Here is a 26,903-nt window from a genome sequence, read left to right as displayed (position 1 = left end):
GGGTGGGTGGGGATTGTTCAGGAAAAACTAATTGATGATAGACAAAAATGACAATTTGAACTAAAAATAATAAGATGGGAGAAGGCCAAGGAAAAAAACAAACAAAAACATCACTTTGTTCAGCCTCTTGAGAGTTTATTAAGGAAAATCTAGCAATGCCTTGTATTTCATAATAGCTGCAGAATGGTCTGTGTTCTTTGGGTTTGACTCATATTAATTGTACAAAGCAATTTCTTGAACACAGTCCTGTTTCCATCTTTGATCTTGAACGCTTTGAAAGTCAGCAACCACTCATAATAATGTCTTCATTGGTGTTTCTTCACTAATGAAAGTGAAGTTCTAGCATCTTTGTCACACAAGCATCTTCTGAGGCTCTGCTGTCATTTCCCCCACTAAAGCAGAGAAGCCAGCTCATCTCATTATCTATTTTTGTAGTAAAACCATGTTAATCTCGATTGTTGAGCAGCAACAGCAGCTCTGATGCTCTGTGGGTCTACACAGGACACAGGCACAGTATGGGGTTGTAGGTCATCTGTGTTTTGAAGCGCCAAGAGCCCAATACACAATCACTGTAGCTGCGAGCAACTCCAGCTACTTGAAGAGTAAATATATTTTTCGGGCTGAGTTTTGGGCATATAGGAAGTTAAACATGAGCTGATATGTACCCTGTGTAGAGAGCTGGATTAATTAGACTAGGAGTGTATCTGTTCTATCAGACACACAAGTGACAGACAACTGAAAAACACAATATTTTTCATCTTAATAGTCACTGCATGTCAAAGTCTGCTGTCTTTTCATGTTACCAGCTTATTGTTTTGGAAAGAAATCGAATGCAAGATTAGTTTTTTCATTAATCAGCTGCTTCCTCATGTCTGTAGCAATGTTATTATTCAACTTTTCACTGCAAGATTAATGAGGAATTTTCTACTACACAATCGCATTCATCACTAAATATAACAAATTAAAAGAAACACAAAATTCAAGTCATGGTGTTTTATAACTGAGGCATCAGTTTCATTGTGGCATTGCTACAGGGGCTTAAAATCCCATTCTGAGTCAGTGTGTGGTCTTTATTAGAATGTTAAAGGGAAATTTCACCCTAAAAGAAAACATATACTGCTCCAGTTATATCTCACAATTGCTTTTCATTATCATCATATTACTGTAATTCTAGAAACAAGACAGTTATTAAATTATTGTATAATTGATTCTCCATGCACGGGATAACTTTATTTCCAGGTTAGATAACGCTCCACCTTTTAGACCTGGGGTTCCAGTACGTGTTGTAATTTTAAACCATTTTCTTGTGTGTATCTTGTTTCTTCGTGTATGAACTTTGAATGAGGGTATTCTGATGTTTCTGAGAAAAGGAGGTGATTTTTCAGCAGTGGAGGAACTCTGGTCTAGACTACAGTTCATTGTAAAGCTCGAGTAACAGTGAATCAGATTTAGGTTTGGCATTGCTGCTCTAAGAGCTGAAGCAGAGTCTGTGCAGAGGGAAAGATGCCTGTGGCTCCTATTTCAAGGAGCTGGCTGTTAGGTCAGTGCATATGTTGTTATGGCTAGGAAGATGACTTGGTCCTTTGATTGTGTGTGTGCGCGTGCACGTGTGTGTGTGTGTGTGTGTCTGGCTTGCAGAACACATATGAGGTTCAAAAAGTGTGTGTACAAATGAGTGAAACAGTAACAGATTTTGATTTTAATACCAGTTCTATCCTAACTTCTATATTTTGGTTTAACTTGGATACCACTTGTAAAGTTGACGGACTGGTAGCCAACCAAACTTTTAAGTGAAATGAAAAAACTACTACATCAATGATAATTACATCATCAAACATTAACTTGTTTCCAATTCCAAAGCAGTTACAGAAACCAAATAAGTGATGTGGGTACTATGCTTGAAAAGTATCTAAATTTTTCTTCCCTCATTTATAGCTTCAAATATGATGTTTTAGGGTAAGAAGAAGAAGAAGAGTGCATGCTGACATTTGATAATTACACAAATATGGCGCCCATGAGAATTAAAAGCAATATACAGTTGAGGTGGATTGGAATGTCATTATTTAGTATTATAATAGTATTTAAGTATTTGGTCATTAACCAAAGTTTTGTATAAACTTCTAAATTCTGGCTTGATGATAGCATTACATCAAAGGTCAGGTCAAAGTTTTTACAAGTTATATGGAAACCAGAAATATCTCTACGAATATCCAAATGAAAACATTTACATGCTGACTTCTGCAAGAAAATGGTTGTACGCACTTATATACAGACTTGTTGTCATTTGCTTTGCGAAATGCCTGATGATGTTCACTTGATGTAAGTCAGTTGGTCATTATATTCTCAGTGTATGAATAAGGATTTGGTTATTAAAACCAACTGACACCAAAGCAGGATTTGACATCCCTTGAATGTGCTATAAACTCTTACTATGTTCATAAAAATGGATCCTTTTCATAAGCCACGTGCTTGGCTTTACAATAAGACAAACACCAGCCTGCAGCTGTTGGCAGCACCTGTCCAAACCCCACATACAACCTTGATGTGTGTCATAGGTGTGTGCACCTCATGTATAAAGCAACAGCCACAGTACTCTTAACAGGAAACTGAATAGGCAACACAATGCTCTAATATGCCCCTTTGTATGTGTCAGGTTTTATAGAAATGTTGTTTTTTTTCTTTGGGATGTGTGTCTTTCAACAAAGGACTGTTATCTGGAACGTCTCTTGAGCCTGAATCATGCACACAAGTATGCCAAGGAAAATTCCTGTGTGTGTCCCTTCATACACATCTGCCAATCAAAAGCTGTGCCCTTCATGCATGTTAGCGCCATGTCATATGCAGATTCCTTTTGTGGTTTTTGTGTGTGTGTGTGTGTGTGTGTGTGTGTGTGTGTGTGTGTGTGTGTGTGTGTGTGTACACGCAGGAAAGATGAAGAGATCAGATAAGCACATGGTTGAGGAGGAGCTTTTTGATTTATAGGAGCTTATTGAGGAGGAAATAGGCGTCATAGTCCAGTGGCTGTAATAAACAACTAGACCGCCCAGCATCAAAGAGACAGGCCAAACACCCAAACATACACACACAGAGATACACAGTTGCACACAAACTCCTTCTTGCTGTCTTTCTTTCCCACTTGCTTTGCTCACAGTGTGAGTCGTGACAATAAACGTCAAAGAAGCGCAAAGTGTGGGAGAGAGCGAGGCGCAGAGAGTCAGTTCAGCTGGGGTGAAGGGAGGAAGAGGAGAGAGAGGATGGAGGAGTGTGGGAGTGAGGGGTGTGCTTGCCTGGACTGTGTTTCAGGGGAATTCCTGTAACCCACCACACCTTTCAGCTGCCTTCATTAGAACTGATTGATAGTTTTTGGGCGACATAGAAACTACCAGGGGTTTGTGCTTGTTTGTGCCCTTGGCCCATTTAAAATGAAGCAGTGTGGATGAGGAGATTGTTTAAAACAAATTTCTAACCGTGGCAACATATGAAACTTAAACTGTGTTGTATCTGAACTTGTCTGACCTGGGTTAATTTTGTTGACTCTGGACAGAAGTTTCTCTCGTTAGCCTTAAGTGGAGATTTTTGTTACTTGTGTTGATAGTTGTGTGTTTGCAGCCAAATGATTTTCTATGATAAGTACTGATAAAATGTCAGTTTCAAAGGCAGGATGTATGAATGGATATTACGAATGGTGATTTGATGTGTGCAGCAGGGCATTGCAAAGAGGAAAAGCAAATGAGTTCAGTGAAACTTTTTTTTGAATGTTTAATAATATGGCATGCAAGGAAACAGAGACGGAAGCTGTAGTGTTGACTGTTACGTGCCTGCATTAACCATGAGGATCCAGGTAAATAGCAATACTGCATGATTCAGTGTTTCATTTTCTTACCTTAAAAGTAATAGCACTCTGTTTTTTTGTCCTGAACATCAATCTAACACTAGAAATGTGATGAGAAACAAAAGCCAGGTCCACATTTCATTGGTTCCTATCTACCTGTCAAACTAAGATGGCCACAGTAACATGAACCCTTGTTATTGTCGCTCTCTCGCTGGCCAGTATTGTGCTTGAAACTGGACACTGCCTGTCCCCCACAATGGTGGTGACTTGGCCCCAGACACACACAGAGACACACACACACACACACGCACACACTCATCCTGGCTCCCGTCTTTCTTTTTCCCAAGCACGCCCTTTGTTTTGTTCAATTCACCTGAGATTCAAAAAGTAATGAGTTGGCACATCTATCCAGAGAAGTACAAGAAGTTTCAGCACATGACACACACACAGCGCCTTGGCAGATTGGCAAACAGCCACATCTCCTCCAAGCTCATCAAAACCCCTGAAGAGGGAGCTGTTGTTTTATCTGTATCTCCATACCATCATGGGGTGAATCCCAACTCATCCTTACTCATCTATGTGTCTTTTTTTTATCTTTGAGATATCCAGTAGCTCTTGAATAGTTCAGTAACCAATGGCCAAAATCAACTTTTTCCTCTACTTGCTCAGTACTTGCTCTGTTTTTGCTGCTCTCAGGTTCATGTCACCGGCCTAAGCCTGCACTGTGAGCTAATTACAACTCGCAGGTTAACGAAAGCAAAATTTGCTACCTTACATTTGAAAAGAGTTTCTACATCTATCATTAAGATTTCAAGACAAAAAATTAAAAAAGGATAAGAAGTGACATAAAACACATACAGCCACATTTGCTCCAAAATTTGATTGCAATTGAAAGGCAACACACAGCCTCGGTCCACTCACACAGCAGTTTGCATTTAATTTGCCTGATTAGACTTAGTTTAACAACTATGTGGGCGTGAGCTTGATTGACATCTGTGTAACCTTGTTAGTTTTGTTCCACCTGTTAAGGTGGGAGAGGTTACACCTTTAGTGATTGTAATTTTTAACAACACTCTTTCCAACTCTGAGTAATTGGACAGAATCTGTATATTGGCTACTTGAATGGATTGATTTTAGAGCTGAAAAGAACCAAATGACAGAACATTTATTCAATTAACACTATTATATAATCAACAAATTGTTTATGGTCATTTTTAAAGCAAACTTGCCAAACATTCTGTGTTTCAGCATTTCAGATGTGAGTATTTGCTCATTTTCTTTGTCTTATTTGATAGTAAACAGAACAACACAAATAATTTGAAGACATTACTATTTTCTGACATTTTACAGACCAAAATAATTAAGTCCATTAATCCAAAAAATATTAGGCAGATTAATCAACGATCAAAATAATCTTCAATTTGCAAACCTAGCTGTCTTATATTTTGTAATTGTCTTTCTGTTTTTAATTAAAAAGCAATTTAACTAATTGCCAATAAGAGCATTTAAATATGACACTGAGTCCATGTTTTTAAGGAAGGGAAACAACGTACAACATTATAACTACTCTGTTACCTTTAAAATAAAATGTGGCACTTGAGATAATGAGATAATGTCACAGGTACATAGTGTCTTTTGTCTTGTGTACAGTGATAGATGTTTAAAGATAGATGCTTTAAATTCACTGTGAATGGCAGCTGTAAATTGGATACAGATCATTCATACTGCATGGTGATGCTACTTGCTCATTTATAAAACTTCGGCAGTCTTTAAGGGCACTAACAACGTTAACGGCTTCCACAGTAATGTGTTTGTTTGAACCCTGGAGATAAACTCATTTTCCATTTATGAATAGCCAGCAGCAAGATAAAATTCCATGGATCCATTTCATGTAATCTGCATTAGTAAACAAGCTCTTTACTTTCTCTCTAGATTTCTGTTGATGAAGCTATACGTCCTTGATAATGTTCCTTTTAGGAACCCTCAGGGGTCAGATACAGGAAGATGTTTTATTGCAAGTTAGTGAAGTAAGAATATTAAAACACAAACACACACTCTGTCACATATACAGCAACACACACACACACACATACACACACCAACATATGAAACTCATTTATCAGAATTCACTTATCCATCCATTAACCGTCCCACCACATACTCCTCTGTCACATGCATCATGCTTTTTAGACATGTCTCTCTCTAACACACACTCATACATGTTCTCAGTGTTTGTTGATTATAGCCATAATAAGCACTTGGACGGAAACTAAGTTTGATAAGACCTCTAATGACAAATGCAATTGGGGAAATTCCCTTTCTCGCTCTCTCTTTCTCCCCCTCTCATACATCACTTCTTAATTATTGTGCCTCCTAATGTGTTTTTCTGAGATTTACTCTTTCATATTTCAAGATAGACAAAGCACTAGGTAATTATTGTCTGTCACTGTTGCCATGGAGATAATATCTACAGTCACATGATGGCCTCCCAAGGTGACAAAGAAGTGGTTTTATGACGATGTAGGGTGGGGGGTTACGGGTAAAAGTAGCAGTTGGGTGTGCAGCTTCATTTCTTGATTTATGTGGAGACTGTAATGACATCATATTCAACAGTGGAAAAGGTAATAAATTACACATCAGCTAATGGAGGCGGAGGATTTCTCTTCTCTTCTCTTCTCTTCTCTTTTCTTCTCTTCTCTTCTCTTCTCTTCTCTTCTCTTCTCTTCTCTTCTCTTCTCTTTTCTATACACAAGAATCTGTCCATGAATTTAACTACAGTCGGTATTCTTATGTACTCACAAAACTAATACTGATTGCCCTTTCATGCTAAATGGCTCTGATCATGGACTGAATTGTAATCATACATGAGTGCTTTTGTAGTGTAATGTGTGATTCTCTTGTTTGTTATAAAAAAAATCCATGTTTTTGGGGTCAGTTGTAACACGTACTATAGTATTAATAAAAAAGCTCATATTTGTATAAGTTAAAAACCAACATGTCTTATGTTTGTGAAAACTGGCCAATCCATTAAGTATATTGGGTGAACTTTGTGATTTATATCAAACTAGTCCATGGTTAAACTTGTGCTCTGAGTCAGTTTTATGAAACTGATTCATTAAAAAATAATCCTTCAAAAGTCTGTTGTCATCCACAAAAGTGGAAATCCCCTTTAGCTCTTTTAGCTTCCTTGACTTGTAGTTGCTAACACAGGCATTCAGCCCTCACTGGGAGTGAGCAGCCAGAAACAAGGTCATGACTGTGTCTGGAGACACTCACAGTCCCACTATGATCAACAACACCACCAACATTTAGTGTGGATCTACACAGAAACCGTAAGATGTGTGTGGTGGAGATCAGGCATCCATGATGATCTGGGCAGTGAAAATACTGTTGATCAACATTATCTTGTTTGCTTCAGCTGTTAACACCACAGAATAACCAATTTGCAATGGTCAACGCACAACAGTCAGAGCATCCCCAGTTAAAGGTCATGTTCATTTTCTGGCAGGAAACTGGCTGTTAAAGTGTTTCCACTCTTGCATCATCACAGTACAAACAATGAGCAACTCCACTGAAAAAAATCTGTGAAAAACACATATAAACTGTATGTAATTCAAAATGTTCCTCTCCCAATTCAGCTGCCAAAGCTTTAAGATTGTTTCCTTGTACGTTGTTCTTTAAAGTCTCATAACACAATATGTTCACACTTGGGATCAATACATGGACATGGCTAGATTCAACTCAAAGTAGGATGGATAAAACTTAACTCACAATGAACACTGCAGCATTTTCTTTGCAAATACTGTATCTAGACATAAAATATAAAGTGATGAGGAACTGTGTCTTGTTGCATTTTTCATCAGGGATCTCTCATTTAAACCAATATTCAACCCCTTGAGTCACTACTTTGTGTTAGAAAAACTTGGCAGCTTTGAGTCTAGTATGTCGTCTTAAGTTCATCTGTGTTAGTTTGACACATCTGGAATTTTTTGGAATTTGCTTAAAGCTCGGTCAACTTGGATGGGGAGCATCTGTGCCTGAAAGCCATTTGTAAAATAAATATTGGTAGTCACGTCTTGGCTGTGACTGAGCCACTCAACAAGTTTCACACTGTTGTTCTTAAGCCTCTCCACTGTTGGTTTTGGTTATACAGTATGTTTTGGGTCGTGTCCTGTTGAAGTGTACATCGCTGCCGCGGTGAAAGGGGCAGTTAAAGTCAATGTGTGTCTCCTGTATCATTCTCAGTCTGATAGTTTACCATTGTGCTTCACAGTGAGATAGAGCACCAGACAGTGAACTGCAACATGACTGAGGAGTTCAATGTTAATTTGATTAGATCTTCCTTGCCTTTAACCTTTCACATAAGCTTTTTTCTTCTTTTCTTTTTTTTTTTTTACAAGCACCAGACATGCTGTCATAGGCTGTGTTTTTTTTTTTTCTTTTCTGCCTTACAACACAGATACAATATATGTGACGGTCACAGCCACAGCCTTCTGCAGTGCTGTAGTGTCCTTGGCATTGTGGTAACTTTTATGCCCACATTGCCAGATGCTGCACAAACTGTTTAACGTTATGGAGAACATCTCAACACAAGGAACACTACAGGAAGTCATTCCTGCCAGCTGCCATCACTCTGTACAATGATTCTCCTCTGTGTCGAGAGAGTCTTTACTTGTAAAGGACATGCTGCTCACCTGAACTTTTTATTTGTGATGTTATCATCTGTATCCATTTTCTGTGATTCTCTATCCTGTATATCTGACTTGCACTAATGTCTCATCTGCCCATGTGTCCATCATCTACTGTCTCACTAGTGGGCATTTATTTGTTGTTTGACAGGTACTTGGAAAGTAAGAGAGGTTGTTTATTTCAACGGTTTGTCACCCGTACTGTATGTTTACCAATTAAGATGCAGTATAACCTACTACTACTGATCCCAGAGGCTAGGAAACCTGGTGACGGCTGATGTCATGTTTTTTCCAAGGCAGCTGGAGATTTCATCATTGTAATAGAATCGACTTTGATCGTTTGGCTTCCACACACCATCAAAGTCTTGCTCGCTGAGGGACACAACACACACACACACACTGAATGTTGCGTTAATAGTGAGCATGTACCATAGGTATGCTGTCAGTAATAAAGCCAGTGTTATCCCTTTGATCACAGGGATTGCCTCTCTAAGGAATACATTCGAGAAGATTAAGACTCCTGTCTTCCAGTGTGCGTTTTCTGTGCGCCAATTAGAAGAGACAAATGTGTGTATTGTGTATAGTTATAGTCTGTCATCGGAGTAGTCTGGATCGGCTAGCATGTGTACTGTGCAGGTGTGCTGTGAGGTGACGTTGATAATACAGGCTTTATGAATGAGATACAAGACCCACAACAGTCTAGTCTAGTTTTACATTTATTTTTTTTTATTTTTTACTGGAGCATTTCAGCTACCGTGTCTGGTTGATCGCATCAGTTGCCCGCAACGGACAAAAAACAAGGTGGGAGCAGAAGATGTTAAAGTTCTCATTGTTTTTTGTTTTTTGTGTGTGTATTCACAGACGGTCAGAGGAGGAAGTGGACATGGACAAGGTGACGGCTGCCATGGTACTGACCAGTCTCTCCACCAGCCCGCTGGTCAGGAGTCCACCTGTCAAAGTCAGCGGTGAGTATCGTAACTGCTAGATGGCTGATTAAGTGAAAATATCCTTTTGGCACTGTGGGGTGTTTTTTTTATAAATACAATATGCTTTGCTGATTCAAATGAATCTTTGGCTTTGATGTATCATTCTCTCATTTCTCTAGTAAAGGAGAAAGTCTTTAAAAAGTGAATACACAAAAGTAGCTCAGCGTGCACCGGTCATTTGTAGGTTCTGCCATACACTGACTTTTCATTCCCTCATGGCGGTTATCTTGTGAATGCATGTGGAAGCTTAGGTTGATAAATTACTGCCACCTGCTGTGCTTTAGGATTCTCTCATCAATGACTTCTGCAGATCCACGAAAAAGGCACAATGAGTCTGGATCTCTGCCACTCAACACGGTGGCTGAAATCCAAAGTGCCCCGTAACTGCAATCACATGCAACCGCTTAGATAGTCTGTGTAACCGACCAGCTGTCCATTCAACCGAGCAGACATGCAGCCAACCCTCCAACCACCATGCACGTGTTATCACAGTCTCATGCGGTCAGATGTTAAATGTACATCACATACATCATGCACACATGCACAAAGTAGAGTTTAAGTACCAACTGCACAGTTTCATCTTAATGTAGTCGTACAGATGTCACACCCAAGTACACATGTTGAGGATCATACAATGTGTATTTGCATCAGCACACACAGCAGGTTATCATGCGTAATACACACTCAGTTTCAAGCCAAGTTCGGTGCTATAGTTGATTTTTTTTTTTTTTTTTTCACATTCTCGTACATAATATTTTAAAGGAATTAAATAAAAGTTGTCTCTAAAGGTGTTTTTTCTTATCTTTTATCTTGTTAAGTACTTAATAAGTACATATGTAAACATAATTTTAGCACATCTTTCAATCATAATATTTGCTTTTCTGTACCAAAAAACCAAACATATATCAGCAGTTTTCTTATTGTCGGTGAGCCACTTCCTCTTTTATGTAAAACAATGTGCTGAAAAGTCTGAGATGAGAGACACCCCTCCAAGAAGCAGCCCCACTAAACCAAACAAACAGGATCTGCACTTAACTCTCTCACTCAATGTCACACACTCTTACACACACATACTCTGCCCAATGTTTCCCCCAGCCTCCATCCTCACAAAGTGAAATGCCTTTTGTAGCTGATATACAAAAGAGACATCTCTTTGATCTAAAAAAATAAAAAAATAAAAAAAACAAGACCTTGGAAGTCTCTCAGCAAAATCACAGAACAGGAAACCTTTCTCTTCTTGTGTCACAGTCAACAGTAGTGCTGTGGGACTCTTTTGTGTGAGGCGCAAATAAAGCTGTGTGAACTTAATCGAAAGTGTTGATCTCCCATTATTGACAGAGGAACACCCACAATTTGCTGTGGTTTTAGCATCTGCAAATATGACTGAAGAATGAAGATTTATTGTTAGCTTTACTCTCAGGCTCTACCTGTCTTCCTCACTTGTTTTATTTGTGTGCCCAATGTTGTATTTTTCTGTCTGAAACATGGCCAGGGCTCCCTTGAAAAAAGGTTGCTAACCTCAATGGGATTTACCTGGTTAGATAAAAGTTAAATTGAAAAAATAAAAAACTTAATTGGACCTTCCCTCTGTCCTCTCCCACTACCATCCTTGCACTCTCTGTTTCCCTCCATATTCTCAGATGGTCTAAGTGGTTCGTGGAAGGACAACAGCTCAGTGGGACCTTTCACCCCATCAAGCAACAGCTCTTCAGGGGGCTACTGGAGCTGGTCTGCCCCCAGCGACCAGTCCAACCCTTCCACACCTTCCCCACCGCTCTCCGCTGACAGCTTGAAGCCATTCCGAGTACCCAGCCTGGGCGGTGTGGGGCCCGGCCCCGCAGGACCTGAAGACCCCAGCCTTGACGACCAGGACGGCAGCAGCCTGCTCTTTGATGAGCCCATCCCTCGCAAGCGCAAGGTGAATAGTGTAGAACAGATCTGCACACAAGTGCATCAGAACGCCGCCTACTAAATCTCACCTGGGTCGATTCCTGGTTTAATCCCTGCTGCTCTCAAAGATCACGTTTATTGTGTTTTAATACTGAAACAGAGTCATGATTTAGTTGTTCTCAGGTACATTTGTTCTGATCTGTACAAGGATGAAATCGTTTCTTAATCACTATTCATACATCACTCGTCAGCATTGTTATCAAAGCATTACTGACTGATTTTAAATGAGTGGTCACAGAGTGGGTTAGAAGCCAGTTTTCTTCTCAGTGTGACTGTGACTGAGCAGCCTACATCATTGTTTTCTGAACATTCTGGTTTTCCATTTACACAACCTTTTTTTTTTAAAAGGTTTTTTTATAGATATAAAAAATGCAGTGGGAATATGGCTGAGTGTGGATGGAAGGCCAAAATAATAAACCTCTAAAGAGTTTTTTTTAGAAGCAATTTTCTCACAGGCTGTAAGTTCCAAATAAATTGCCCAGTTACCACTTCCAATTCTCACAGTTTCTCTGAAATTTAAATTGTTTTGTTGTCTTGACCTTATGTGCCCTTAGAAATAGTCACAGCCTTACTGTAAGAATTTCTTTTAGTATGGTGTGGACCTGTCATAGATTCACTTGTTAAAGCTGTTTAAAAGAGACTGGAAGCAGTTCTCCTGATAACAGGCAGATCTCTCAGTAAGAAAAAGGTGAGGAGCTTGTCTTTGAGATGCTGTCAGATGTACATGAGGTGGTTGATTCCCCTCTCCAACAATAACCACTAAAGGTTATGGATGTACTTTAGATGGAGTGATAGGAAGAGATGAAAATGGGACAGGAAGGGACACACAACCTTTTGCGGCTGTGGTAGTTTTGTCTTTGCTATACAGATGTTATTAGCACAACACACATACATACTGTGCACTCTTTCCTTCTCACTCATCATTTCGCCTCGTCTCATTTCTACACACACCACTGACAGCTCATCACATCCACAGCTCGGTGTCACTCATTATTTTTTCAGATGTATATTGCCTCGCTCTCTCTCTCTAGCTTTGTTTCGTTCTCCTTATCAGTGCTAGTTTGCCGCTCACTGTCAATATCATCCATCTCTCCCTCCTGTGACTCTCTCTCCCTTTTTCTTCCTCACTATGTTTCCCGGGCTGTCCTGTGCTTTTTCCCCTCTCCCCTCGCTCTGTATGTGTGTGTCCTCCCCAGACATTTGCCCTTCATAATTACTTCTCAGCCTTCACATGCAGCTGCTCCGCAACCGCAGTAATGATTTTAATACCCGCTACAGCAAACATAAAGATCCTGCCGGCTTCATGGCTCCTCTAAAAATCAATAAAGACTCTTGGGTGAGCTCCACATTGGCACAAAGCACTGTATTAATTGGGGACTTATCACAAAAAAGGGCAGGGAGAGGGAGACATTATGAAGGAATGGGGAAGAGAAAGGAAGGTTTGTGGATGAAGAATTAACAGGAACTACAGCAAAAAGAGAATGGAGCATGGCTGGAGACAAAACAGTTTCTGTAAAAGCTTTGATAACAATGTACACACACACACACACACACACACACACACACACACACACTATATATGCGATGCCAAGGTTTCACATGAAATTATCTACATGCTCCCCTTGTGCTCTGGCTTCTCTCTTGGCAAGACAATACCGTTTGGAGCTCCGGATTTAATTAACTGTGAAATGCTTCTTTAAAGGGAATAACACACACACACACTTACACACAAAAAAACATGCTTTTGTTACCCAAATACAAAACAATGCACAGGGGACAGATGATTGTTGTGTGTGCATGCATTTCTGCAAGGAGGAGGATAATTTGAAAAAAACATCTTGTCAAAATTAAATCAGCCCCCTCAACAATAGTTTGATAGACGGGCCTATAAGACCATTTATAATGGCTCAGAGCAGGGGAGCGGGAGGGCAGAGAGAAAGCTCACAGGGCTTATCACTCCATGAAGAACAATGTAAAGTCTCTGTAGGAGGCCGATGGTGTAATTACAGTAGACGGAAAAAAGATACAGGAGCATCGTCATCTCACAACCAGAAATATTTACTGTTATTTGGCCTCACTCAGCTGTTACTTAAAAGTGTGTTCAGAATAGCTCCATGTAAGGATGTTATACTAAAGCTGTTTGTCCATCATTAGCACATTCCAACTACAGCAAAGATGAAGGTGAATAAACTGTGATGTTGAATAAATTCTTTACTGATGTGATGAAGTGGCACTTTGCCAACGATCATGATCAACATTAATCAACAGAAGATTAACCAGGTAAATCTACCACACTCCATTATACGTATTCACATAATGATTATTTATTAAAGAAACACGGTTGGCTTCAGATTTACAAATAGATTCATAGTAAATTGACTCATGTAAATGTGGTTTTATTCCAAAGAAAAAATAAGAATGATAGACAATATTGTTGTTTGAATTACAATACTAGTATATACTCAGATATATCCTGTACTGGATCCTGAAACAGCCAGTACGTGAGTCTATGCACCGATCTGATATCACGTAATGTATTGATAAACTCACACTCAGATAAAACGACAGCTTTCCTGGAAATCAATTAATCAATTCTTTGCCACTCAAAAACAATAAGCTACAACAGTTTTAAATTCTTTTTCCACATGTTGTTAAGTGTAAAAAGATCCAAAATGAACTCTGTAAGCAGACTACTTGATTACTATTAACAAATTATTATAACAGCATTTGTATGGGAATGATTCTGTCCCAAGCTTTTTGATCAAGGTTGATCACTGTGAAAAAGAGAGATTCTCAAGCATGAATGAACAGCTCAGGAAGTTTATCTGCACACTTTTGTGTGTCAGCGATGGTGGTGGCAGATAAGAAAGGTCACATCCTCCAAGGTGAGAAATTTGCTTGTTTGTGATTTTCTTGTCATTTACTCTGTGGTTATAAAGGCGTGCTGCATCATCACCATCTCTTTCTGTCACGGTTGGAAACATTTGTGAGCTCTATGTGTTTTCTGACTGCAGCTGCCGTGTGTTGTGTGTTTCCCGCAGAACTCCATGAAGGTGATGTTCAAGTGCCTGTGGAAGAACTGTGGCAAGGTGCTGAGTACTGCTGCTGGTATCCAGAGACACATCCGCACCATCCACCTGGGGTGAGACACCGACACACAGACACATACGGACGCTGCATATCTGGTCTACTGTCCACTCAAACCCTCGAAAAACACCTCTGTCTTTTTTCAACCAGCTTCATTGTCAAAACAGCAGGTTAATAGCTGATTGATTTTCATGACTGGCACTGAGTGCGAGGGGGAGGTGACAAGTGAAGGAAAAAGAGCAAGGCAGAGAACAGTGACATCAGATGGATCACACTTTTAGACTTTCAGTTAAATGAAGGGCCTCTCCGTCCTACACTGATCAAGTAAAGATGACTGTTTTGTTGGATGGAGAGTGACATTATCACTTGGACATGTGGAGTAATCAGCATTTGTATTAAAACCTATTCTTGTTTTCCTCTTTTTATTTTCTTCCTTCCTTCCTTTCGCCTCTCACCGTCTGCACCTTCTATTTCTGTTCTCAGACGTAGCTGTGACTCAGACTGCAGTGACGGCGAGGAGGACTTCTACTACACGGAGATCAAGCTCAACACGGACTCGGTGGCCGACGGGCTCAGCAGCCTTTCCCCCGTGTCGCCCTCCGTCCTCTCAACCCCTCCTCCTCCCCCATCCCCTCTCCCCTCCCTGAGCCAGCTGTCAGACTCCCACAGACCCCCGCAGTCCTCTGACACCAAGGAGCCTCACGCTGGTGGCACCACCCCGCTCAGCCGCTCTGCACCCAGCGCTCTCTACCTCATCCACACGGACCACGCCTACCAGGTGAGCGCGTGCACATGTACACACAGATTAAGATCAATGTACAACACACATGCTCAAACTCAACATGAAGGTAAAAGATCAATGCACTCTCTGGATCAATATACACGCCACAGCACAATTATCTACACACAAAATGCACATATTATCTCTCACACTACTATCAGGGTCCTCATTATCCTGATTATGTGTCGCAATGTTTACAAAAAACGAATGATGTCACAGCAACTAGTGGTCTCTCGCTCCCATTAGCAGCTGTGCAACAGTTGACACATAACAACACAGCAGCAGGTTTGAACAATTAATTGTAGGTGGAATAACGACACACTCCATCAGTTTTAAGCTAAAATGAGCTTCATTGAAGAGTTTTTTTTTTTTTTTACAATGTGAGATATGTAAAGACTGCTCTGGAAAGATCTTCCTCAGTCTTTTACTGCAAAACACATTTACCACCGTTGTAAAGGAAAGGATCTGTTTCAGGCTTGTGTTTACAAATTTGTGTGATGAAGTTCAGTGTAAAATTCTTTCACAAGTATTTTGGGAAATGACTTGTGTTTAACTGATGTCAAAGAATTGTCCCTTTACAAAATAATGGAATTTGCACAAACATAGATATTGTTGCACAGAGTTCCAGTTTTTCTTTTGAGCCAGTAATAAAAATAATTAATTTTATTTTAAACAGTTTTCTTTAAAAGAAAAAAGTGCTACAATTTAAAAGTGCGGCAAACAAACAAAGACAAGAAAGGGCCGGACAAGACTTAGAAATCAGAGCTTTGTCAATTAAAAGGGGATTTGGAGCAAAAGCAGAAAGTTGTTCCACAGCTGTTTCTCCAGTTAGCTAGAGGAAGAAAATAATGCCATTTTAACCTTTGACCTTTGCCTACAGGCCACGGCTCCAGTGTCCATCCCGTGCAGCAGCAGTAACTCGGCCGGCTCAGCATCCACCAGCTTCACTCCCACCAACAGCTCCAGCTTTAGCATCTCCTGGCAGTCGCCACCCGTCACCTTCACCGGGAACACGGTGAGGACCACACATTTATCCTCAGCCTCAGCAATTACACACTTAATTTCTGTTGTGGATTTTCATGATTGCAGTTGTGTCCTCCCTCTGCAGGTATCTCCCAGTAAAAGCCAGGGATTTGGTGAACAGCGCTCCCAGACCATCGCCGTCCTCTCCTCCCCTCCCAGAGCCACCACTGCCCTCAGGTACTGCAGCCTGGCAGTTTTAATTAAAGACCAAATTAAATGAAGGCACAGCTCAAATATTACAAAGAATCAATTCAAATTAAAGCTGAAGCATCTAATATGATTTTCTGCTTAGATCAGACCTCAACACGTGAAAAAAGTAAAAGATGAAAAACAGAATATTGACTCTTATAAAATAGGTCAGTTACTTGATTAGTCGGCTCAGTTCAGCTTCTGATTCGCTTAATCCACTTCAATGAGTAACCAAGCTGTTTTAGATTGCATTGTTTGTTTTGTGTCTTATTAATTACATCAGGACACAAATGATCAAGTGAGACTTAATCAGAGCTAAAGTGAACAAGGCAGTGTGATGCTAATGGTAATTGAAGCTGCATTGTTCCCTATTGATGCTTGTTTGCTTGTAATTAGAAATAAAATACATTCCCATGTGGCTGTGAGTAGTTCAACATTTTGGGAAATATGCTTTGTGAGTTTCAGGTGGAGAGTTGGGTGAGAGGTTTGATACCACTCTTATATGTGTTCATTAGATACAAGTCTACAGTCAAACAGCTGTTGGTAACAAACATCTCTCATTCTCCATATCTCCTCTCCTCAGTCGGAAGGTGCGTGGCGAGGGGAAGAAGTGCCGTAAGGTGTACGGGATGGAGAACCGCGACATGTGGTGCACTGCCTGCCGCTGGAAAAAGGCCTGTCAGAGATTCACCGACTGAGTGTACCCCACCGACGCAACGCCATGCCACGCCAACGGGAACTGCTGCCTTTCGCCAGAGAAAGAGGGGGGAGGGGCGTCATTTTGCATGTATTTGGTTTTCTTCAACTCAAAATCTCAACGTCTCCCGTCAAGCTCCGGCGCTCGCTCACCCTCAGCTCCACCTAACCATTCCAGCCGTGGAAGCAACCGAAGGACAGCGGGGTCACCTTTTACATTGCCATCTGGGATTTCCAGTACTGCCTCACCATTCCCATCATTCCCAGTTTTGGGAAACCCCAGTGCAGCTAAACAGTGTAAAGAAAAAATCTATCTTAAGATTTCTGCGGTTTTTTTATGTTGGGTTCAGTGTTGCATCTTTCTATGTTTTGTAAAGCTCTGGTTTTTAAATGGAAAGTCTAGTCAAAGAAGGGGTCCAGAAAAAAAGGCCAACAGGTTTTTTTGTGTGTTTTGTCAAAAGAAAAAAAACTTTTTTTATCCAAAAAAAGAATGAACCTCTTTGCTGCAGTTTTAGAAGAAAGTTATGAAAAAGCATGGAGGTAAAACTCAGTTTTTGTTATTCCTTCAACTTGTTCATCTCTTCTTTTATTTCTGGACTTTTTGAGGTGATCTTTTATCACCGACATCACAGCCTCTCCCGGACTCTCACCTGTTCTTCACTCCTGACAGCCCCGAGGGAATGTACGGCAGAGCCGGGAAAGGCAGGTTGACAGGTAGAAAGAAAAGGAGGAAGAGAGACACACAAGGTGAATGATCAATGCAAAAAAGATACAATTTACAGTCAGGGAAAGCAGATGGGCCATGCCAGTGATTTACCACAACAGCATTCACACACACACACACACACACACACAACTATTTCCACACAATCATAACAGAAGATGGGAACTGTTTTTTATGTCACTTTTTTATCCAGTTGATTCATTTTCTTTGCTTTATCAGGGATGTGATTCTAATGAAAGCAAAAACCAGCAGCTAAAACTTGGGGTTATACTGTAAACAGCACTATCTCAATAGCTTCTCTTTTTCATTACACATGACAACTTTGCAACCAAAAACTCCTTCATCTTGTTCTTTATGTTTTTGGATCTTGTTAAGGTGCCATGTTTACTGTCGTTGATGTTGGGGTTTTTTTTTGGGGGGGGGGGTTTGCAAAACCAAGACTGTTTACCTACCAACTGCTCAAGAAAGACCTTCCTGAGAGCACGGGAATCATGAAGTCAGCAGAGAGCGAGGCCATAAAAAGATAAACATGTTTCACTACATACAGAGAGACAACATGCCCTCCCCCTCACCCAACCTATACACCTTCCCAAAGGGAACAAAATAACTTTGTGTTTACTTACATCGCAGAGGTGCATCTTTATGACCTGTTAACCAAAGGGGGGGGGCTGAAAACCAAAAGTGAGGCACTTGCACTGTATGTGTGGAACGGAGCACTTGGTACCTTTTGTTAACACCTGTGGTTAATTTTAGAGAGTTGAAAATGTCTTCAGATATCCTCCACTATGCTCTCTCCATTTCCTACCTAACTCGTTATAAAAGGAGGTAACTCAAAAAAACCCCAGATGTGGCTACTCCCCCTTTTTGAACAATTATTTGCTCCAAGGCTTTTGGAGAATGGTGGAGAAAGTTACTAGCACTTGATTATTTGCTGTTTAACGTGCATTGCACCTTTCATTTACTTGGCACCATGCAAGCAAAGCTTTGTCTCGAGCTTTCATTGGTGTCATTGTGATCGGCACGTGACCTTGTTACTGATGAGGTGAAAAGAGGTTAAGAGTGGGATTGGTGAAAATAATGCGGTTATCTGATTTGTCATTTGAATTTGTTCATTTGAATTCCAGCCTCCTTGTTGGCTCAAAGGCAGGAAACAAAATCACAAGGCCAAATCGTTTACAGATGTTCACTTTGTAGTGATAGATGGACCAGCTCTTTTGTCACCTGGGGCTGCGTTCTACTTTAGTACAATGTAGGTAAAGGGATCGAAGTGTCCCGTGTTCCAGTTAAGACAGGTGTTCCTGCCAACAGGGACATTGTGATTTTGTTTTTGCATTTACTCTCTGCATTATATGAAATTTGTCTGAATGCACGCTGAAAATCTTTATTGGCATTTCTGTCTCACACACACACACACACACACACACACACACATACATACACACAGTCCTTTATTTTACACCAGAATTCTTCAAAAACCAACACCAGCTAATAAACTCACACATTCGTCCATCGTAATATTAAGTACTTCCGCACCTGGAAACCGTAGCTCTGTTATGTTTGCTCAGCTGTTTCTATTTTGTCTTTTTTTTTTTTTTAGGGCTCTTCATGTATATATGTAGTTCTTGTATTTTCTCTAAGCTCCATGTTTATGACCAATTACCTTAGTCATTTCATCTGCCACCTTACGAACAAGACAGGTTCAAGTATGATGTTGCGTGAGGAAATAATGTGCTGTTCAACCTGTCAGGCTTCTGTTGTTTTGAATATAGGGATAGCCTTAAAGTCACTCTTAAAAATAATTATGCTTCTTCTATGTCATTACATTGATGTTGCAGTAAGAAATATTTAGATTATCTCAAAACTGGTTTTCCATTGTATTATGTGAACGTATTATTGTTTAAGAAAAGACAAATCTATATATACGTAAAGAACAATGTTGGAATTTAAAGTCAAAGCAAAAAAAAGATGTTGATTTGGCTGTTTTATTTTTTTCATATATATATGTATATATATGTGTGTATATATATTCATATATATGTGTATATATATATGTATATACACATACACATATATATGTATATGTGTATATGTGTATATATATATACTGTTTATGAGTTTTGTTTTCATGTTCTGCCGAAGGAAATTTTTGTGGCTCAAAGGAAGCCCAGACATAGTTTTCAATGCAAGCCAGGCTTGTTATGCTCTTTTCAGTGAGTGTGACCTGCACGCTCCCGCCTGGAGCTTCATCACGTCACACTCCCCCCGCTGCTGGCGCTGCTTAGCGGTCGAAAACAGTTGATTAAAACCTTTATCTTATTTCCAATTCTCCTCTCCCAGCATCACGCCGGCCCACTTGCAATTAGTTTGATTGACATCTTGCCATGTGTGCACTTGCGCGCATTTCTGTGTGTGAATGTGAAAGGAGCCCCGGGCGAAGTATGCGGGCTGCCACTGAAGCACGGTGCCATGCTCCTCCCAAGGAGTTACACACCTTTGTCAAATGGCCTGTGGCAATTCCCTGTCAGGGTGTGTTGGTCGAGGCCACTGCGAGGCTCCTGACACACCAGCACTTAGAGGAGTTCAAGGATGTTTTTGTGGGCCCAGACGTCAGTGGCCACATGTGACTGATGCTTTTTGTAACTCCATGCACTTCCCACTGCCCTTTCTCCATCATTGTGGTGCTTCATGTTTGTGTTCGGACCGTCTCCTCCATTGGTGTGTGGAGCAATCTGGCAGCCAATAAGATCCTGTCAGGGTTCTGTCCAGGAACAAGTCCCTACGGTAGTTCGGGTCATTCAGAGACTGGATAGTTTAAGTGGCAGCATCTCCAGGCAGCTCATTTTAAAAGAAGTTCTCTCCGGATGCTCATCCTAGGTCATTGCTGTTTTGATCAAATGGCTAATGATAAGATTTGGCCAAAATAAGCTAAACTCCCACCCCAAAAGGGATAATCCAAATTACCTCAAAAGGATATTTGCTGCCATTTTTCTCAAACCCGTCCATGTTCTCATAGATCAGTGAGGAACTCTGGGATTTGTTCATGGACTGGGACCTGGCCTGCATCGTTGTACTGAGATCATCTCGGTCCCATTCACTTCCAATGGCACAAAGACGGCCTTAGCATGAAGGTGTTTTCAGAGACACTCAGCCCAGGCCTGTCTTTGCATACTGTACATACTGGTGCTGTGGCCTCGGCAGGGGGAGAAATGGAGGTGCTATATTCCCATGCAGTGCTGTTTCTCCCATGTGTCCTCTGATCATACTAACTCCATTTTGTACACTATGTTATGCTGTAGAACATGAAAATAAAAACACCCTGCCTCAAGTCAAGTGTCCCGACACAAGTTAGTGAGGGGGTTCCTTCTCCTGCTCCCTCATCAGTGATGGTTTTATTCTGGTGACTTGCGCTGTTTCCTCAGTTTTGGGGTTCACGTCTGTAGATAAGAGCAAAAGGAAGAATTGCATAGAATATGAAATGAGTTCATTTGTGGTAAGAGCAATTTAATACGTCCGAACATGGGAATACTTTTAGTAAATCGTATTGTACAGTCTTCATCAGCAAAGTTTATGAGTTTTCCTCAAACTGTAAATGATCAAACTTTCCATGATTCTGTCATTTCAGAACAACTACGCAAATTTAATCTGCTGAAGTATCAGTAAAATATACTGTAAGTACCAAAAGTAAAAGTACTCATTACGCAGAACGACCCCTTTGACAATAATATATTTCATTATATATTATTGGATTATTGTTGCACATTGTTGCAACTGTTAAACATGGGGCTAATTTGAACTACGTCAGCAGCTGGGTTGCTAAATCAGTACATTATAATTCATTAGTTGAAAATATTTTATATCGCTAATATGAATCTGCAAAGTAACCTAGTTACTTTCCACCACTGCTGATGAAGACCATGCAATTCGGTCTAAAGCTCCAGAGGGAGTGACTAAATAGGCCATGAGTTGAAATCGTTTTGTCAACTAACATCCACATTGTTTTGAATGTTGCATATTGTACATTAAACATGACAAGCTACTAATAGTGACATAGTCACCTGTAGTTGGATTTCTGCTCAAACATTTGCAAAAGTGAAAGAAATGAAATCATCTTCGCCGATATGAGAGTCCTGCACGTCTAAAACACGTTGTAGAAATTGGATAATTGACTTCCTTTTTGGCAAAACTGGCAGACAAAGCGGGATCATGACACTCATCATTTTAGTCCCCAAATTGACACCCTAATGGTGCCAAACATGCCATATGGTATCATGCTCCTGATCTGATCATCTAGTTTATTCATATTAGAGCAGAGCTGAGCTCTCGGCCCTGAAACCTGCAGGGAGCCAGCAGCGAAACATGAGCTCAGAAACGGGCCGCCATTATAAACATGTTCGCACAGCAGAATTAAAACTGTGGCATCAAAGAGCCACAATAGGCGGTCTTGTTGCTCTAGTGAGGGTGATATGAATACTTATGAGGACCAGCCAGCAGTGGCTGGTGTGGCTTTTGTTCTCTGGTGTGTTTACCCCCTCTGCTGCCGCCTATTAAAGGGCTGAGCATTCAGCCGTGATTTATAAGCTGAGTAAAACAAGATAGCATTATTCTGCTTACGGACAGCATAAAAATCAACTCTTGTGAGTTATGAGGGATCCTTGATGTATATGTCCTAACACACAAGACACACACACACGCACACACATTATATCCATGCACGCTTGTCCAGCATAGCTACTGAGCAGTGATGGCTTTAACAGCAGTTCATGTGTTGACAGTTTTATAAGAATTCCTGCTTTATGTACCTGATCCTTACTGAGATCAATATTTTATACATGACAAGACTTGTTTGTGACAAGAGGCTGACACTTATTATACCTTATATCACCCAAGCAGAGTCAATATATGCTACAATATATACGGATTAAGCTGCAGTACAGTATATCTAAGCTACAGTATCAGTGTATCAGTATATTGATGTGATATCCCTGACTTTAATACTCTCAAAATTCCTTCTTATTTCCGTTTTTATTTTCACCGTCAGCTCAAGTTAAAATGACGGGTTGTGCCTTTAGTCAGGAGTCGTCCCACCCCCCACCCCACACCTTTGTAGTTGCAGACCACCCACTTCTAGCAGGCAATAGAACTTGTGAGCAGATGCCCACCGGGTTGTTTTCTGCCCCACTGACCTGCAGCTCCCTCACACAGCCCCTCCTGTGTTCTGCAGACATACCACTCTACAGGCCGACAGCAGGTGGCGCTCTGTGGAGTCAGAAGTGTAATTAAACTTATTTTAAATTGTACTTAAAAGTACAGAAAATTGATTGTGCACAGTTGAGTGCGCCTGAGTAGTCATAGCATTGCCTTGCATGACCCTAAGTATAGATTGCGTAGCAGTGTGTCTGTGAAGTGTCCAGATCCTATCAACTCTAGGGCTAGTTTCCGTGGCAACCATACTGACAGGCAGGTTTATGCGCCTCTGCTCCTAGCCACTGCCAGTGCCGGGGCGGGGCGGGGCGATGTCAATAAAAAGAGGAGGGGCCCTCCCTCCATCCTTCTTTCATTCATTCAGGAATGTGGAGGAGGAGGAGGGTTGAACAGAGGGTGAAATGGCTTCTGCAAACACTCGAGGTTTTCCTCTCAAACACTAATTATTAAAAAGACATGAAGTCCTTAATGTTTGTGTGTGTGTGTGTGTGTTTCCAGGAGCTGCTTCACCCTGGCTATGGTTATCTTTGGAGGAATAGGAGTCCTGAATGTGCCTTGATGAGCGTAGAGTTTCTAGAGTGGACCTCAGCAGTCGCCGCATTATGTGTAGAAACTCTGCGTGGAGTTGCGTTGCTGTGATATGCAGGGCCACAGCAACGATGAAGGAATGTCTCTGGTGCTGGCTAGTCTGAGTTCTGCTTTCTTTACTTATAATTCAAAGATTTGTGATACAAAGAAATGTCCTGTGAGTTGCGTTCAAAGGCCCCTTTGGCCCTTTCTTGGTTTGAGAAAGATGTTGCAAAGTCTAAGAGTGACTTTTTTACTCTTTGCTGTAAACTATTTTCTGATCCAAACTTACGATGATACTGTGTTTCGGTGTGTTTTTTCTGTCTGTTGTTTTTCCCTCTCTTTGTTTTCCCAAACATGACTCCTCTCTCCCTTTCGTACAAGGGCTTGTAGATAAATGTATGTCGATGTGAAGAATCGCTGTTGTGGTGCAATCTAGAAATGTTTGGGAAATCAAGGATGCCTCTTTCAGCGAACAGCATGTGAAACAGTCGCTGAGATGATCCATTTTTGGTGCGGAGCTGCTACGTGATTTCCACAGGAACCTGAAAAGGCTTCACTTGCTTTTTGTGTGAATAATAATAATGTGTTTTAACAGGCAGACAGAGAGAAGAAAAACACTCTCATCAGCCTGAATTCTATTATTGGATTTGAATATTAATTGACTAAACCTTAAAGAAAGTGTGCAACTCATTATTTCAGGGTATTTGTTCCACAGCTCCTTCAGTTTTAACTTGAATATGCAACAGAGAGAGGCGACCGGCCCCTCTCTTTAAACTGGATCATCTCATTGGCTGTTTTATCTGATTACAATCATGTAGACCTCAAGAACTCAATGACTGTCGCACTGGATTTTTACACTTTTTTCAAACGGTATATAAACTATATGCTCTGGTCTAACTGTATTTTTAATACTGCATGTGCATGCAAATAAGGAAATTATGGAGTATATGACTTTATATAAATGTGCTCTATTTGTGCTGTGGTGTCCATGACAGGGGTTGAAAGCAGCCGGGGTTGCCTCTCTCAGAGTGAGTGTTGCAGTGAGATGAAGTGTGAAGTCTCAGTTGCTCTTCCTCCACCGCAGCACTAACCCTCTGATAGCTCGACTGAAAACACACTGAGAGCTTTAAAAAAGATATTTTCCATCTGTGTGTGATGGGAGGAGGCCGGCCTCATGTATCCTTGTTAAATATTAGGAGACATATGTAAGTGTGTATAGCAGTTTATACCACATACAGTGCAATACTTAAACTTTATTGTTACCTGTCACCCCCCCAACCGGCTCAAGAGGTAACTGCAAGGCCACTAACGGTGGACACAGTGATTATTTAAAAAAGCGTTTCCCTAAATCATTTAGCATTTTAGCACTATATCATTTTAAATAGCTTGTGTATACGTGCACAAAGACGTCCCCTCGACAGTGGCTGCTCTCCACCCTGACGTGGCTGGTACAGTATGTTGCGTTTTATATGCTTTTGAAGCCTCTAAATGTTAATGTTTGAATATGTGTTTTCCGAACTGTAAACTAAATCATAGATGCAACACATTGTCCTTGTCCAGATCTGTTCATGGACAGTGCATCAGGTGACACAGTTTGTGTTGTGAATTGTTAACACTACCTTGTCTGACCTAAAAACTGGGGGGGGGTGGAGTGTGGTGATACTATCTCTGTGCTGAGGTGAAGCCGTGCTCATGGATGTTATATCATGAACGGAGGTCAGTTCAGCTCTGGGTTCAGTGTCAAAAGTATTGAGGAAACAGGTGGAGATTGACACCGTGTGTGTGTGTGTGTGTGTGTGTGTGTGTGTGTGTTGATAAATGTAAGGCTACAGCCAGCAGCCGCCTGAACATTCGGTGCAGGACAAGAAGGAAGTATGAAAGCTGTTTGAAATATTTCTTTACACAATTTAAGATCATTATAAATCTGTAAATTGGTGAATCTCATCTCTCTCACTTTTTCCACAATTGGGATAAAAAGCAGATGTTGGCCGGTACCAGCCAATGCTTCCTGCCAAACTAAATATTCTGCATCCCCTAAGATTTGTCTCCTCCAATCAGCATCATTTACATCACAGCTCTGATCCAGAAACAACAACCCTGCAGGAGAGAGTGTTTCATTTTAGTGAAGGTTGATTATGACACCAGAGTGCAGTGATATCTCAAACACACAGGAATACTTCCTCCTGCCTCTCCGCTTGTTTTCTGTTTACGTGGGGCAACTCAGTCTGGGAACCGGTTTAAATCTAGGGGATGAGCTCCAGCATGAGTCCCGCAGGCCTACTTCCTCTGGGTCGTCAGGAGTAACCGTATGTTTTCATGGCTGCAGGATGAATGAGACAGCGTTTATCATTCTGTGCTGAAAGGGTTGAAGATGGGGTACGGCTGATAGAGGAAATTAGGTCAGACAGTTTTGGGAGGTGCAAGCTGTTCAAAGTTGGCAAGCCCCCCCCCCCCCCCCCCCCCCCTTTTCAGTCCACCTTTAAGCATCAAGCAAATGCAACACTTACACCAGTCTGCATCATCCTTCAAGGTCAGTTTAGTAGGAAAGCATTTGAATATGCAACTAAACATCTCATCTGCAAACACTGTTTTATCACCTGTTTTATCTTTCATGGAAACCTTTAGGGCAGGATGTCTGCTGATATTACACAACCCAGACCCCTCCACACACACACACACACACACACACACACACACACACAGACACACACAGTATGAGTGAAAGAGGTGTTAAAGCCAACAGTGTTAGATCATGTCATCGGGGTGATATGTGCTCACGCAGCTCAACATATGTCCCTGTGGCTTCAGGTCTCATCCTGTGATGATGAGAGGAGCTCGCTGGTGGAGGCCGCTCGTGTCTCGCCAGGCCGCTGCTCTGAACTAATATCAACTGTGTGTGTGTGTGTGTGTGCGTGTGTGCGTGTGTGCGCGCGCACACAGTATGAGATGATGGAGTGTGTGTTTCCACTGACCGCCCAAGGTATGTCCCATCTGCTCAGTGTAGCATTTACACCTCCTCCTGTTTGTCTGTTTGTGAGAGGAAAGTGTGAGCACAAAAGCTCACCGTGGGCGTGTGTGTGTGTGTGTGTGTGTGTGTGTGTGTGTGTGTGTGTGTGTGTGTCTGTGCGCGCGCACCTCTACCCCCTGATCAAGCCATTCCTGCGGCCATAAATGC

General features: G+C 41.2%; 1 protein-coding gene across 2 annotated transcripts in view; it reads left to right on the top strand.

Moving 5' to 3' along the window:
• The window catches only part of znf704 (zinc finger protein 704), a 49,367-nt gene extending 28,086 nt beyond the window's left edge, over positions 1-21,281 (top strand). The window contains exons 3-9 of one of the 2 annotated variants that reach the window (XM_023412074.2): positions 9,382-9,485; positions 11,147-11,424; positions 14,498-14,598; positions 15,027-15,321; positions 16,205-16,339; positions 16,433-16,524; positions 17,120-21,281. In XM_023412074.2, coding sequence (XP_023267842.2) covers positions 9,382-9,485; positions 11,147-11,424; positions 14,498-14,598; positions 15,027-15,321; positions 16,205-16,339; positions 16,433-16,524; positions 17,120-17,234 — 1,120 coding nt within the window. In that variant the 3' untranslated portion in view covers positions 17,235-21,281. Of the gene's footprint in view, positions 1-9,381; positions 9,486-11,146; positions 11,425-14,497; positions 14,599-15,026; positions 15,322-16,204; positions 16,525-17,119 lie in introns of both variants that reach the window. The other variant, XM_087175615.1, reaches the window with a different exon arrangement.
• The last annotated feature ends 5,622 nt before the right edge of the window (positions 21,282-26,903 follow it).

Source organism: Seriola lalandi, unplaced genomic scaffold (assembly GCF_002814215.2).
Source record: "Seriola lalandi dorsalis isolate HSWRI2012SDOR001 ecotype SW California unplaced genomic scaffold, Sedor1 jcf7180002054476, whole genome shotgun sequence".
In the NCBI taxonomy this organism is placed as follows: domain Eukaryota; kingdom Metazoa; phylum Chordata; class Actinopteri; order Carangiformes; family Carangidae; genus Seriola; species Seriola lalandi.
The sequence above is the reverse complement of the archived record's forward strand: the minus strand, read 5'-3'. Positions and strand labels throughout refer to the sequence as shown.